Source organism: Oncorhynchus nerka, linkage group LG17 (assembly GCF_034236695.1).
Source record: "Oncorhynchus nerka isolate Pitt River linkage group LG17, Oner_Uvic_2.0, whole genome shotgun sequence".
NCBI classification, from domain to species: domain Eukaryota; kingdom Metazoa; phylum Chordata; class Actinopteri; order Salmoniformes; family Salmonidae; genus Oncorhynchus; species Oncorhynchus nerka.
In genome coordinates, this window is record NC_088412.1 from 38,218,599 (window position 1) to 38,233,214 (window position 14,616).

Below are 14,616 nucleotides of genomic sequence, written 5' to 3' on the forward strand. Positions count from 1 at the left end.
TGCATTTTGCCATTTTAATGCTTTTGTAAGCCTCCGCTTTGATGTTGGATTTAATTAAATAAGATATACAATTGTGAAGTTGATTGATATCACAGTTGCTTACGAAAGGCTCTCACAAAGGAGGGTTGGGAGTAGCGTTGCAGTATAAGCACTTTAAGTGCATGCTGCCACAGATTGGATGGATACAACACAGACAGACAATGGCTGTAGACAACAGTTTAATGGGGCTGCTATCACTATTAGACACTAGACAGATAGCAATGCAGAGAGCGAGAGAGGCGCTAACTTTAGAAACGCTATTATAAAACATTGAATTGTGCATATGATACTGCCAATGCTGGCTCGATTTTAATCCAGGAGAATTCAGATGATTTTGTGAATGTATCGACTTGAAAAAAGGGATTTGGGGTTTAAGGTCATGATCTGAGGATGCAAAGGATGCTGGGTAGGGTAGGTCATGGGGATCTTCTTTCTCTGGACTAGGTGATTGGTAGGTTCCATTGTATGCGTGCGTGCGATTGACTGTCTGTGTGTTTGTGTGGTGTATCCCATTCAATCCCATCCCCGCAACCCTTAATGAACTCGGTAGTGAGTGTCTACACTGTGTCGCCCCCCCCCCCCATCTCTCTCACCTCCAGCTCTCAATGCTGTTCACAGAGGAGTGTGATAAGGTGCGTGACCTGATGCACGTGCACTCGTTCAGCTATGACTTCCACCTGCGGGTGGTGCACCAGTACCTGGTGGGTTGTCACATGACCCTGCGGCAGGGATACCAGCTGACCGGCTTCCTGGAGGACTTCATTGCTCATCACCCTGACATCCCCAAATTCGGACGCAATCACGTCTTCCAGGGTGAGTCTGAGCCAGCCCACCTAAACAAGTAGACCCGGATGCTGCTGCGAAGATGAGTCCCAGCAGTAGGAACATTGTTAAGACTGCTTTAACATAAACCACCTGTGCTTTGCGATTTCACTTTCACATGTGATCTCTGCTTGAGCCTAAACAGTGAGCATGGTCTCCGTGAACATCTGGAAAATTGCCTTTGAAAGTATGTCGCTGTGCGCAGGTTACTAATCCGTGTTGGGTTGAATCTAGGCCTATGTCCTGTCAGTGAGCTCATGCTCTCTACCTGTCTGTCTGTCAGGGAGTTTCTCTATCTCTACGGGGATGATCACAGCCCACCAGCTGTATAACTACATCACTGACCACGCTGGCACCTATGGCATGAAGCCCCTTCGCATGTCCAAGGTTGCAATGACCAGCGAAGGCAAGAAGGGAGCACCACCCAGCTCCGACCTCCATGAGTACGCTCTGGTGGCACTTTGGAACAGGTAGGTTTATGGACACACACACACACACACCTCTGCGACTTTAAAAGATACATTATTCATGACCTATTCTTCTCCTCCAGCTCGGGCTCTTACAAGGACCTGGAAGGCCTGCGTCACCATGACGATTTTGACGTGTCCCTGCTGGTGTGTCACAATGCCGCACCATTTGAGGAGCAGTCGGAGGGAGAGAGACATCTGCTGAGGTCCAGTGTAGATCTAGTTTATAAATTGCCTGGCTGAGCTGATGAGACAGTGGATTGCGCAGTCAGATGGAACAGAGTGAAACGGGCATTTTAACGTCGTAGATTTAGCCGGTGCTAACTTGTGGAATAGACACCGGCTGGAATGCGGTTTTAACCAATCAGCATTCGTGATTAGACCCACCTGTTGTATAAATATCACACAATGGATGGGGGAAGTAATTACTCCTTGTCAGACGGGTTAGACCAGGGTATACATGTGGTGAAAACCATGTTGCTCTCTTTTGTCCTTGAGCAAGGCAGTTAACCCCCAACATGGGAGCCGATGACGTGGTTGTCGATTTAAGGCAGCCACGCGCACCTCTCTGGTTCAGAGGGTATGGGTTAAATGAGGAAGACGTGTTGGTTGAATAACATTCAGTTGCGCAACTGACTAGGTATCCCATTTCCCCTTCTTCAATCCTCTGAAATGCTGTGGGGAAATGGTTTATTTTGAAAATTGGAGAAAGGCTACAATTTTGTAGGTTACAATTTCGTACAGTAGGTTGCTGTTGAAAACAGTAGGGTAGTATTCTGTACAGTAGGTTACACAACATGAAGCAGTGTATTGTACCAATATCTCTGTGTATGTAAGAGGTTTATTGCACTGCATTGAGAGTGACTTGTCTGTCTTTTCAATCTGTGTCTGTTTAATGGTTCAGGCTGCGTTACTACGTGATCATGACCAGTCAGCGAGAGCTGTTCCCCCGGCTGACTGCTGACATGCGGCGCTTCAAAAAGCTTCCCCAAATACACCGAGAGGCCCGCGACCTGGGAGGAAAGGTTCCCCCTGAGAGAGGGACAGAACTGGGCGGGGCACGGGACCCTGAACCGGACCTCTGGGAGGAGACCCCACCTGCAACCTCAGCCCCAGACACCATCTCTACCCCCAGCGATGGGAACGAGTTTTACCCCCTGACTGGCCGCCGGAGGTCTGGGTCTGGGGCCCAGGGACTCCTCTACCCCTCTCCTCTGTTCCCTCTACTCAATCAGGAGGTAGGGTTCTCCAGGACTGCTAGAACTTAATTGTGTTTTTAATCTTGAACTATTTAATATGCATAACATTGTACTCGCATGGATGAAGAAACTGTAGGTTACTATTTCATACTAGGTTCATTTCTGTTTAAAAAGGTTAGGTTTTAGGTTACTGTAGGTTACTATGTTAGTATAACTAAAGAAATCAGTGTACCGATATATTTACGTCGTAGTTATTGCCAATGTGGCATGTACATGAGATTATAGGCAATGTATTTTAAATGAGTCAAATAAATCCATCCAGGTGGGCTGTGCACGGAGGCAGATCCAGGCGAGCGTGGAGCAGGCCATGGGCCACTGTCGCAGGGATAATCTGTGGAGGAGGCTGTTCCATGGTGAACACCATCACCTGGCCATGGACAAGCTCAAGCTGAGCAAACTGTCCTTCAGCGAATTGGAGGAGCTCCTCAACGCCGTGCAGAGTCGATCTGTGGAGGAGATCGACCCACAGCTGGTAAAGAACACACTGTACCTCATTCCACTACAGACCACATCAGCTCACCTCACCGCCATACTTCATATTGATGTCTTTCCTGCCGGGTCGGGGCCCATTCCATTTCTAGTCAGTCAATTTAGGAAATAAGCTGAAATTCCAATACTCAATTTTCCTCATTTACTTTTCAATGATTGACCCTGACCTTGCTCTCCTGTTTACACACAAACCCTCCTTCCTCACTGACTCACTCAGATGTGCAGTGATGTATGATGAAACGGGTCTTTCTCAGGTCCTGTTTGTATCGCCTCTATTCGCTTATTGCTTTAGCAGTAGCTGCTGTGTTGATTTGACAGCATCTGTTTGCTGCTCTTCCTGTTTAGGAAACATCTCAAACGCCCATCAGCACCCTACTGTACACATACAGCAAGAGGCATAATTATTATAGAGTCATCTACACCCATCATTAAAACGCATCCGGTCACTGATTGGATTGTGCAGCCGTTCAGAGCGATTGGATGGTTCCAGTCAGCTGTACATATGTATTGTTTTCAATAGCCTAATTTCCAGTATCACGTCATGGCCATATTAGTATATTTTGTTCCAGTGCTGATTTTGATTTGGCTATGTACCTCTTGAGTTAGATAAGCATGCATTGTGTCAGTGTTGTAGAGTTTCCTGTTAGCCTCTTGTGTTTGTTAGATGGATACATTTAGTTACTGAGAACAGATTATCTTCTGCAATAACAAAAAAAAAAAACACTTTAACCCAGAAGTTTGTTATTGATGTTAACGATATAGCCATCCTTCACCTGTTGGCTTTGTAAAATAAAGGCCTTTCTTCAGAGCTCCAATAATTAAAAGTACCCTGCTCCAATTGGGCAATGGTTTTGAGCAACTACAGACACAGGTAGACAGGTAGATATGTACCTTTCAGCAGGACAATGACCTAAAACACAAAACCAGATACACACTTGAGTTGCTTACCAAGATGACATGAAGTAATCCTGAGTGGCCTAGTTACAGTTTTGATTTAAATCGGCTTGAAAATCTATGGCAAGTCTTGAAAATGGCTGTCTAGCACTGATCAACCAACTTGACACAGCTTGAATAATGTTTTAAAGAATAATGGGAAAATATTGTGCAATCCAGGTGTGCGACGCTCTTAGGGATTTACCCAGAAAGACTCACAGCTGTAATCACTGCCAAAGGTGATTCTAACATGTATTGACTCGGGATTGAATAGTTATCTAATCAAAATATATTAACGTGATTTAAAAAATTAAAATAAATTCTATTTTTTTTAAAAACATTTTTCTTCCACTGACATTAGAGTATTTTATGTAGGTTGTTGACAAAAAAATGACAAATCCATTTTAATCCCACTTTGTAACACAACTAAATGTGGAAAAAGTCAAGGGGTGTGAATTCTTTCTGAAAGCACTGCATGTATTGTGATTAGTGGAATTTTACCATTAAACCCATGCAACCCAATGCCATTACAATAGAAAAACACTATAATCTTTTTTTGATCTTATTGTTATTACAATTATCATTATAATAATAAGTAATGTCGATATCATTAGTGCTCTTTGTATATGACTGGAAAAGTCACGTTTGTGTGTGTATTTACCTCGAGTGTGTCGTCGAAAATGGAATGAGACGGAATTCACAACACAAGCGGTTCACAAAATGTTTCGTGTTAGGCTATAAAAATGTATTTTATCAAACGATACACCATTCATTGTGTAACAATGAGCATTGGGATTGCAAACAGAGGAAGATCATCAAAGGTAAACAATTTATTTTATTGCAGTTTGTGATTTTGTTACGCCTGTGCTGGTTGAAATAGTTGTTTTTTATGGGGCTCTGTCCTCAGATAATCGCATCGTATTCCTTCGCAGTAAATCCTTTTTTAAATCTGACAACGCAGTTGGATTAGCAAGATTCTTGGCTTTCGAAACATGTGAGACACTTGTATTTTCATGAATGTTTGTTTAATCGCTATTTATATGTAGCGATCACCGTATGTTGTCGAATTTCATCCCGCTACCGGGTTCCGTGCGCAGAGAGGTTAATACCATAACTTACTTAGGCCTATATTTCCATATATAGGCTACTGTAACAATCTATCATTCATTCGTTCATGCCATCACACAGCACACGAGACATTCAGGCTTTGAAATTCAATCAAGCATTTTAGTTTTAAAATGAAATAACAAAGGGAGCTTTGAATAATTTGCCTAAACAATAAATAAACTGCAATTCACAAATGCAACTGTTTTTAGTCTGCTGTAATAAAGGCTTTACAGCCTCCCTGGTACACTTATTTATTTAGTGTTTACACTGTTCCAAAGGGTTTGAAAAAATTATATTGTAGTCAACTGTTTGGCACACTACTCACGCATCGCTTGCTCCTATACCCTCCTTTTTTCTTGATCTCCAGTAGTTTCCACAACTAACTCAATGTCTTCCACAGATCTGACTTCCCCTTTCCCTTCTGAGCAACCAGTAAACATTCACCCGTTTCGAGTTTATTTTTCCACATCCATTGTGCTGTCATGTGTTACTGTGTTTGGAGTTTGTTATAACCCATTTATTGATGTGATTATGATAGGCTATAGGTCAGGCCCTATTGGTTACATGCGTGCCATGCTTATATGTGTCATGTAAAGAGAGCAAGGGTTGAGGGAATAGGGAATGTTTTTCCTAAACAAATTTGGGTTTTCGGTAACATAACTTTTCAGTCAGAAACAAGTAAGAAACTAAATGGCTGAAATAATGTTGAAGCTTCAGCACGGACAGCGCAATAAACACTTGCTGTGCTGTGGTGCCTTTCCGCTGCTGTAGGGAGGAGAGCGAGACGGCGTGCGCCAGTCACACAGGAACTCACTGTCATTTTTTTGAACATAGCGTGACCATCGGACTCTTTCTTGAGTCATTTTTGTGTCTTAATTATGTCATCAAACAGTATGGTTAAAGCATCAGACAAGCTCACTGCATATGTAGTTTATTTTATTCAAACACATAGGGGTGTGTCTGCCTATATATGGGCCAATCGATTGATCGAAAGAACAGGATGACTCTCGGTCGACCAAGATTTTTTTTAGTCGGGGACAGCCCTATTTGGTTTTCTACCCAAAGTTGTAAAGGAAATGTTGTCACCTATTTAATAAAGACAAGAGACCAGCACAATGGATGAGTGTGGTGGTATAATAGGAACAGAAGCGTCCTGGTACTTTCGCACTACTTTAAGGTAAATAATGCAAGCGACTTCAATTACTATTTTCTCTGAAAAGAGGAAAAACACATCACCAGATTCACAGGTAATACATTACATAGTATGGAGAAGCAATGCTCCTCGCCGCAGCTTCATACTACATTGTAAACATAAAGAATTTATACTGGTTGTTGGGGTGGGATTGGCACAGGGTGTGGGGGGCTTTTTGACATTTTTGGGGGGGATTCCTCATGTCTTACTCATTGGTAGGAAAAATGTTGGTACAAATTGGATGTTGGGTACTATATTTATTGGATATTATCTAGATCCTAGAAATAAAAGTGGCCAATTTGAGTGCAATCAATTCGTTTAATGTTGCTGAGGTGAAATAAAATGGGTTTTTTTAAATTGCAGAAATGCCAATCTTAGCTGTTTCTAACTACAGAAAGAATTTCAGAACAATCTGAGATGGTGGGTGTCATGGCTTGCTGAAATGACAAGGAACGACTCCACAGCTTCTTTGGTGAATAGTGATAATCACAGAGAGAGGTGTGTGTGTGTGTGTGTACACATGTTTCTTGTGCGTGTCGAAACAGGAGAGAAACACATCCATGGAGAAAGGAATCCTGATAATCACAGGCTCCCTCTAAAAGCCCCCATACTTTTCCTGATCCAGTGGTTGTGGGCTACTGGGCTCCTCACTGTTTGACTGACAGTTCCTTCGAGTCTTAGAGCCTTCCCACAGTGCACCGCAGCAGCTCATCCCATCAGAGCTGAGACGGGGAGGCAGGTGGAGAATGGAGCCAAGACCAGGCCATATCCTCCATATATTAACCACACAAGCTTTACAGTGACTGCAACATGAGGAGAGTGCTGCCGTCGTATCGTCATGCGCAGTTGGAGAATGTGTAAATGCACTGAATGCAGATATGGGCATTGTGATTACATGTAGCTACTCCACTGTCCACATGTCATATTTGATCTATTCTGTAGTTACATCCCTATTCCCTATATAGTTACCTACTTTTGACAATGGACTGTGGGCTCTGGTCAACAGTAGTGCACCGTTTTAGGGAATAGGGTACCATTTGGGATGTAACCTGTGAGTTTGTTTTATACCGCCTGACCCCTCTGGGCATTTCAGAAGTCTACATGCTGCTCACAACTAGGGGATAGCGCTCAGCTACCAGAGGTATACTCTGGCTACATGTGATCCCCAGGTTCAAAATAGATTTTAAACCAAATTGAACTACACATAGAATGTGTCTGATGATACTATTTTCTAGTAACAAATGTAATTTATTTTAAATGATGTCTCGTTAAAGATGAACTAAAATTATTATCAAATCCATCATGAGGTTGAAGCTTCTCGATGCTCAGAAGCCCAACGTGCAGAAGGTATTCATTCTGACTAGGATGTTAGCATGGGATTCTTCCCAAACCCTATTTCCTAGTATATAGGCAATGGGGTGCCATTTGGGACAGTGGAGAGCAGCATTTAAATAAAAATAAATAAAAAAAACATTATTATATCATTATGTAGTAAAAGATCTACACTTCAATTTAGTGTGGAGGTATAGCTACAGTAAAGAGCTGCCCTGTTCCAAGATAATACCCGCTCTGTCTTTCCCACGGGGATCTCAGCAATTATCAACAGGAAAGTCCTCATTTAAAAACCCAAACGTACTATTTATATGGCCGTGTGATAAAGAAGTGGAATGGAAACTTCACTGCCAGCGAGCTGAGAGAACAGATTAAGAGTGTGTAGTAAAGTATGCACGTTGAGAACTGAGTAGGCTCTACAGCATCGCAGGGGTCGCCGTTGAAAAGCTGCCTACAGCTCACCCCCCCCTTCGCCTTCCCTCCCGATCCTCTTCTCTGCCTGCATCAATTGCTGCTATTCATAATGTATGCCAGGGAATCACAGATTCTCAGCCAAGAAATGTTTTATACATTTTAGATTCAAAGCCAGCTTAGTAATTGGATGTGTACTATTTCTGCATTTTTAATTTGGAAGGTAATATCTAGAAGACTTTGAAAGATCTTTACTTTTTATCTTAATTCCTAATGCATCTTTTGTCAGTGTGTGTAGGCTATTTGTTCCTCCAGTTTTAGCAATAGTTCTTATGTTGCTGAAGCGGTTTTGTGTGTGGGTGGTAACATGTAGGGTCAAGCCATTTCTTTGTCTGTAGTTCAGAAGCCTGATGAATACTTTCGGGTCGAAATGTTGAACAATAACACTTTCTTTTTTTTTACTTTGTGTCCTCTCTCTCGGTTCCAGGACTGTTTCCTAACCATGAGTCCCAGCTGGTACCAGAGTCTGATTAAAGTGCTGCTGACTCGATTCCCTCAGAGCTGCCGACACTTTGATGACAGTGGCATTCAGTATCTGGTAAGAACAGAACAACTAATATAATGTATAAAATATAAACACTACAAGAACATGTCAAAACTGCCACTCCACAATCACAGTAGAATTCAAATGGTTTGTCAAAATAGGTTCCTTCAGAGCTCAACCCCCACTAAATCAGGGTCATGTTCAGTAGGGCACACGTAGCTAAATCTGCAATGGAAAAAGTATCAAAACACTTCTCCCCACTGAACACATCCCATCCCAGTATATTATGAGGTGCCCCCCCCCCCCCCCCTATTTCTGACAATATATAAATAGCTCTCTAAGTTCTGCAATCACTGACATGACAAGAGGAAACCTACTGATGCACTACCCAATTTCAAAATTGCACCTTGTGCATTCAACTATTACAACTTTCAAGAGTAAGTTGAAAGCCTGACTTTCAAAAAGAACAAAAACAATTGCATTTGTTCATCTCCCCCTACCTCTCCGCACCCAAAAGTTTGGGAACCACTGGACTACAGCACCACCAGCTACTGCACCTCCAGCTGATTTAATGTGATCCAGAATATAATGCAGATTAACAGGGGAAAGCACCCCACTAAGCAAATGAATCATCCCCTGTTCTCTACTCCACATTCGAATGATTCCATCCGCCTCAAGCCAAACTGTATCGTGACATTGCATGCAAACAACATCAAAACCACCGGGTGCCTCTATCAAAGTTCCCATAGCTCAGTCATTGGACTCCACTGTTTATTAAATGCATTCAAGGCAAATACTATATCAATCTATATGTGTAATATTCAATCATTAATTCCCTCCCTCTGTCCCCTATTTGATTTCAATGGATTTTGAAGGTCAACTTTTTAAACTGAACAAAAATATAATCACAGCATGTAAAGTGTTGGTCCCATGTTTCATAAGCTGAAATAAAAGATCCCAGAAATATTCCATACGCACAAAAAGCTTACTTCTCTTAAAATGTGTGGGCACATTTGCTTATATCCCTGTTAGTGAACATTTTTCCTTTGCCAAGATAATCCATCCACCTGACAGGTGTGGCGTATCAAAAAGCTGATCATTAAACAGCATGATCATTACACAGGTGCAACTTGTGCTGGGGACAATAAAAGGCCACTCTAAAATGGGCAGTTTTGTCACACAACACAATGCCACAGATGTCTCAAGTTTTAAAGGGAGAGTGCATTTGGCATGCTGACTGCAGGAATGTCCACCAGAGCTGTTCCCAGATAATGTAATGTTAATTTCTCTACCATAAGCTGCCTCCAATGTCGTTTTATAGAATTTGGCAGTACGTCCAACCGCAGACCACGTGTAACCACGCCAGCCCACATTCGGATTCTTCACCTGCGGTATCGTCTGAGACCAGCCACCCGGACAGCTGATGAAACTGTGGGTTTGCACAATGAAGAATTTCTGCACAGCCTGCCAGAACCCGTCTCAGGGAAGCTCATCTGCGTGCTTGTCATCCTCACTGGGGTCTTGAACCTGACTGCAGTTTGGCGTTGTAACCGACTTCAGTGGGCAAATGCTCACCTTCGATGGCCACTGTCATGCTGGAGAAGTGTGCTCTTCACTGATGAATCCCGGTTTCAACTGTACCGATGGCAGACAGCATGTATGGCGTCGTGTGGGCGAGTGGTTTGCTGATGTCAATGTTGTGAACAGAATGCCTCATGATGGGGTTATGGTATGGGCAGGCATAAGCTACGGACAACCAACTCAATTGCATTTTATCGATGGCAAGATCCTGAGGCCCATGGCTGTGCCTTTCATCTGCTTCCATCACCTCATGTTTCAGCATGATACTGCACGGCTCCATGTCGCAAGGAACTGTACACAATCTGAAAATGTCCCAGTTCTTCCATGGCCTGCATACTCACCAGACATTGAGCATGTTTGTGATGCTCTGGATTGAGGTGTACAACAGCGTGTTCCAGTCCCCGCCAATTTCCAGCAACTTCGCACATCCATCGAAGAGGAATGGGACATCATTCCACAGGCCAAAATCAACAGCCTGATCAACTCTATGTGAAGGAGATGTGTCGCGCTACATGAGGGAAATGGTGGTCACACCAGAAACTGACCGGTTTTCTGATCCATGCCCCTACCTTTTTATTTTGGGGGGTATTTGTGACCAACATGCATATCTGTATTCTAAGTCATGTGAAATCCAAAGATTGGGGCCTAATGAATTTATTTCAATGGACTGATATCCTTATATGAACTGTAACTCAGTAAAATTGTTGAAATTTTTGCGTTTTATATTTTTGTTCAGTTCTACTGGACTAATCCGTTATAAGGAACTGCCTCAAGTCACCTTGAACTTTTCTAAATGAAACTCGGCTGTTTCTCTCAGGCTTCTAACTTTCATAGGTAACAGGGGAGAAAAATAACTATTGAGTGTGAAGAAGGAAGATAGAAAAATGGTCTGTTCAAACATGTAAAATTGTGAGACCTCTGCAGTTTGGAAGAAGGGTTTTGACATTGTGTAAAAATGTGAAGCGTGGCTCTCAAGGGGGATTATGGGAGTCTTGTGGGGAAATTTCATCTCCTCTTCTGTGTCAAGAGGTTACACTCTACTTAATATGGTAATTGAGAGAGTTGAGATCAAAAGAACATCCCCCTGACTTTTTTTTCTTCTGGAGATGTTCTGCTCTAGTACTGTAGTTGGTGACATAAACTCCACCTCTCCCTCCCTCCCTAGCAAACGACACACACAATAACTTTTTTGTTCCAGAGGGAAAAAGACTTAAACAGCGCAAACACAAGATCCCATCCATCTATTAACTGTAGGCAGTCACCTATTTTTGTTCCAAGTTATATTGTGTGGAATAGGGGGGGGGGGTTAAGTAAGTCATTATAGCTTGAAATAAACAGTTGCCCTTCAATTCTCTTATTTTCTCTTTCAGGCTGTCCTAAACCAGAAATTCACTGACTGCTTTGTTCTGGTTTTCCTTGACACTAAGGCAGGAAAAACGGTGAGTAATTGGGATGCCTGCCCCTTGATATGCTCTCACTCTTAAAATCCCATTTATATTATTATATAGCTTCTCCAATACTGTGTATGAGTTCCTTATAAGCTATAACATGAGATGACATTTTCAATTTATCTTTGTTGCCTCCCACCAGAGCCTCAAGGTTGTGTTTAGGGAGCCGTTGCCATCCCAACCGCAGCCTAGCAGCAGCCCCCCACCCCAGCTGGTGTCCATGTACCATCATCTGGAGTCTGTGATCAACACAGCCTGCTACAACCTTTGGACCGGTTTGCTCTAGGGCTGGAGGGCCAGTAAGGACCAGGCGTGCCTCAGAGAAACGGAGCTGCTGGGAGGTGTAGTTCCAGACAGGCGGCTTCCTTTATAGGCCGCCTTGGCTTGTGGGACACCAATAAAGGATGTTATCATTGAAAAGTGCTGAACCAGCGAATCAGAGATAGTTTGCAAGTCAAAGCTTCCTGTACAATTAATCAGTCGTTTACTAATTCTACCACTGGGGGAAAATATATTCGGAGGAACTATACACACTATTGCACACAAAGGTTCTTCTTTATCAGACAGTGTATGTGCCCTATAGTGACTGAAAATACATTTTTACTTTCCTCTCAACACAAAATGTAAGTTGAACCAGAGACCGGCTTTGGCTGAACTCTTTTCTGCCAGTTGTGGGTGTTGACATGCCCTCTGCAGTGGACATTGGGCCTCACAGACAGAGGTCATTTTATAAACGCTTTGCTTTGAGGCTCAGGTGAACACTACCTCACAATGACAGAATCCGATTGAAGAAGGTTTAGCTTTTTGCACTGAACAGTGCACCAGATCAAAGCAGGGAAGTTATGCAATTTGCCCCCATTTCAATGCCAACTTTCTGGGCCCATTCCTCATTGACTTGGAGGTCAGTGGTGGTAGGGTAGAATGAAAGGGGGGGTGAGAATTTCAGTCTAGTTTGATCTAAAGCCGAACTTCTGTATGTAATCTCAGTCATGTTCCCATTCAGCTTCTACTTCTAATGAGAGATCATCTACAATACATGTGCAGTTAACCTGAAGTGGATCTCACTCCCCAACCAACTAAATTGGACTGTAAACAAGTCACTATTGTGCAACCAAGTGTTGGGAAATTAGATTCTATTCTCCAACTCGTAACCCATTTATCATTGTAGGTGTTCAAATCCTATGAACACGAATATATGAAGTTATTTCTCTCGGATACTGTGCCTTGCGAAGGTACAGGACGAGATGCTCAAGATCGCCACTGCACACAATCCAGTGAATACAGTCTTGAGTCTTCTGCGGAGGTGAAAGATTGCTGCCATTTCAGTCTGAAATATTGGGTAATAGATTTTTTTTTTTTTCTTCCCATTGTATCCTACCTGTCAAACCTGCTACCCAATTTGCCCTACTGCCATATTTTCATCCTAGAAGTGCCTTAGTTTTTGTTTTATTTCTTAGCAATGCTAGCAGAGCAGTTTTATTGTTATTGCATCAATCGTGCAAGTGGAATTTCTGGGAAATGCAATTGGACTGCTAACTAGCTACATTCGGACAGGCTTGAGGGTATAGCTGGTCTCTGTTTACAAAGATATGGAGTGTTGGGTGGACATACTGTAGGAGCCAACTTGTGTACAACATTGTAACATCACACACACACCACACACCCACACATCAGTTCAGAGATGTCATTGCAATACCTTATGACTTCAAGATGGCCTTAACGTTTGTACACGTTTCAATGGAAGGAAACCAAATGTTTCAAGATTGTTTAAAGTTCCTTATTAAAAAGGAATTAATGAAATTGGAATGTTAATAATAATAATGGATTTCCCAGTAAGGTGAATTGTGTGTTTAGAGATGTTTCGAAGGTAAGAACACTGGATTTTGAATAATTCAAGATGATGTTAACAGTGAGGCCGGCTATAGCAACAGTATATGCATTCTGAAACTGTACTATAATCTGAACCTTGTATATGTACATTATGTATATACAGATGGATTTGTATGATATGCTACAATAAACCTTATGGTATATTCAAGTGTGTTTTAACAGTAACTTGACAGATGTAAGTATGGTCCTACTGTATACATGTGTGTGTTGTGCACTGTTAGGGACTGAGAGTGGAGTGAAGAGCGAGTGTGGTACAAACACAGGACTTTATTGTACAAAAGTCAATTAAAAAGACAATGAAAAAAATACATATGGGCTTACAAAGGATCTGATCATACTGCTGCTCAGCACACATTCAAAACATCAATAAGAGGACCTCCCGAGTGGCACAGTGGTCTAAGGCACTGCATTGTAGTGCTAGCTGTGCCACTAGAGATTCTGGGTTCGAGTCCAGGCTCTGTCACAGCCAGCCGCGACCGGAGACCCAATGGGGCGGCGCACAATTGGCCCAGCATCGTTCGGGTTAGGGGAGAGTTTGGCCGGCAGGGATGTCCTTGGCCCATCGCGTTCCAGCGACTCCTGTGGCAGCCCGACGCATGCACGCTGACATGGTTGCCAGGTGTACAGTGTTTCCTCCGACACATTGGTGTGGCTGGCTTCCGGGTTGAGCGGGTATTGTGGCAAGAAGCAGTGCGGCTTGGTCGAGTCGTGTTTCGGAGGACGCACGGCTCTCGACCTTCGCCTCTCCCGAGTCCGTACGGGAGTTGCAGCGATGGGACAAGACTGTAACTACCAATTGGATACCACAAAATTGGGGAGAAAAAGGGGTAAAAATGAAATAAATAATAATAAACTAAGAAAGAAAACGATCAATAAGAGCTACACTAAATGTCCAAAAATATGTGGACACCTGCTCGTCAAACATTTAATTCCAAAATCATGGGCATTAATATAGAGTTGGTGCCCCCCTTTTGCTGCTATAACAACTTTCACTCTTCTGTGAAGGCTTTCCACTAGATGTTGGAATATTGAGAGCGTTAGTGAGGTTGGGCACTGATGTTGGACAATTAGGCCTGACACAGTCGGCGTTCCAATTCATCCC

At 42.9% G+C, this 14,616-nt stretch overlaps 1 protein-coding gene across 4 annotated transcripts in view; it reads left to right on the forward strand.

Moving 5' to 3' along the window:
- szt2 (SZT2 subunit of KICSTOR complex) overlaps positions 1 to 13,662 on the forward strand; it is a 110,822-nt gene extending 97,160 nt beyond the window's left edge. For all 4 annotated transcript variants that reach the window (XM_029686539.2, XM_029686542.2, XM_029686540.2 and 1 more), the window contains 8 exons: positions 639 to 852; positions 1,145 to 1,331; positions 1,412 to 1,534; positions 2,233 to 2,566; positions 2,850 to 3,059; positions 8,539 to 8,649; positions 11,547 to 11,615; positions 11,767 to 13,662. In XM_029686539.2, coding sequence (XP_029542399.1) covers positions 639 to 852; positions 1,145 to 1,331; positions 1,412 to 1,534; positions 2,233 to 2,566; positions 2,850 to 3,059; positions 8,539 to 8,649; positions 11,547 to 11,615; positions 11,767 to 11,910 — 1,392 coding nt within the window. In that variant the 3' untranslated portion in view covers positions 11,911 to 13,662. The remainder of the gene's footprint in view (positions 1 to 638; positions 853 to 1,144; positions 1,332 to 1,411; positions 1,535 to 2,232; positions 2,567 to 2,849; positions 3,060 to 8,538; positions 8,650 to 11,546; positions 11,616 to 11,766) is intronic.
- The last annotated feature ends 954 nt before the right edge of the window (positions 13,663 to 14,616 follow it).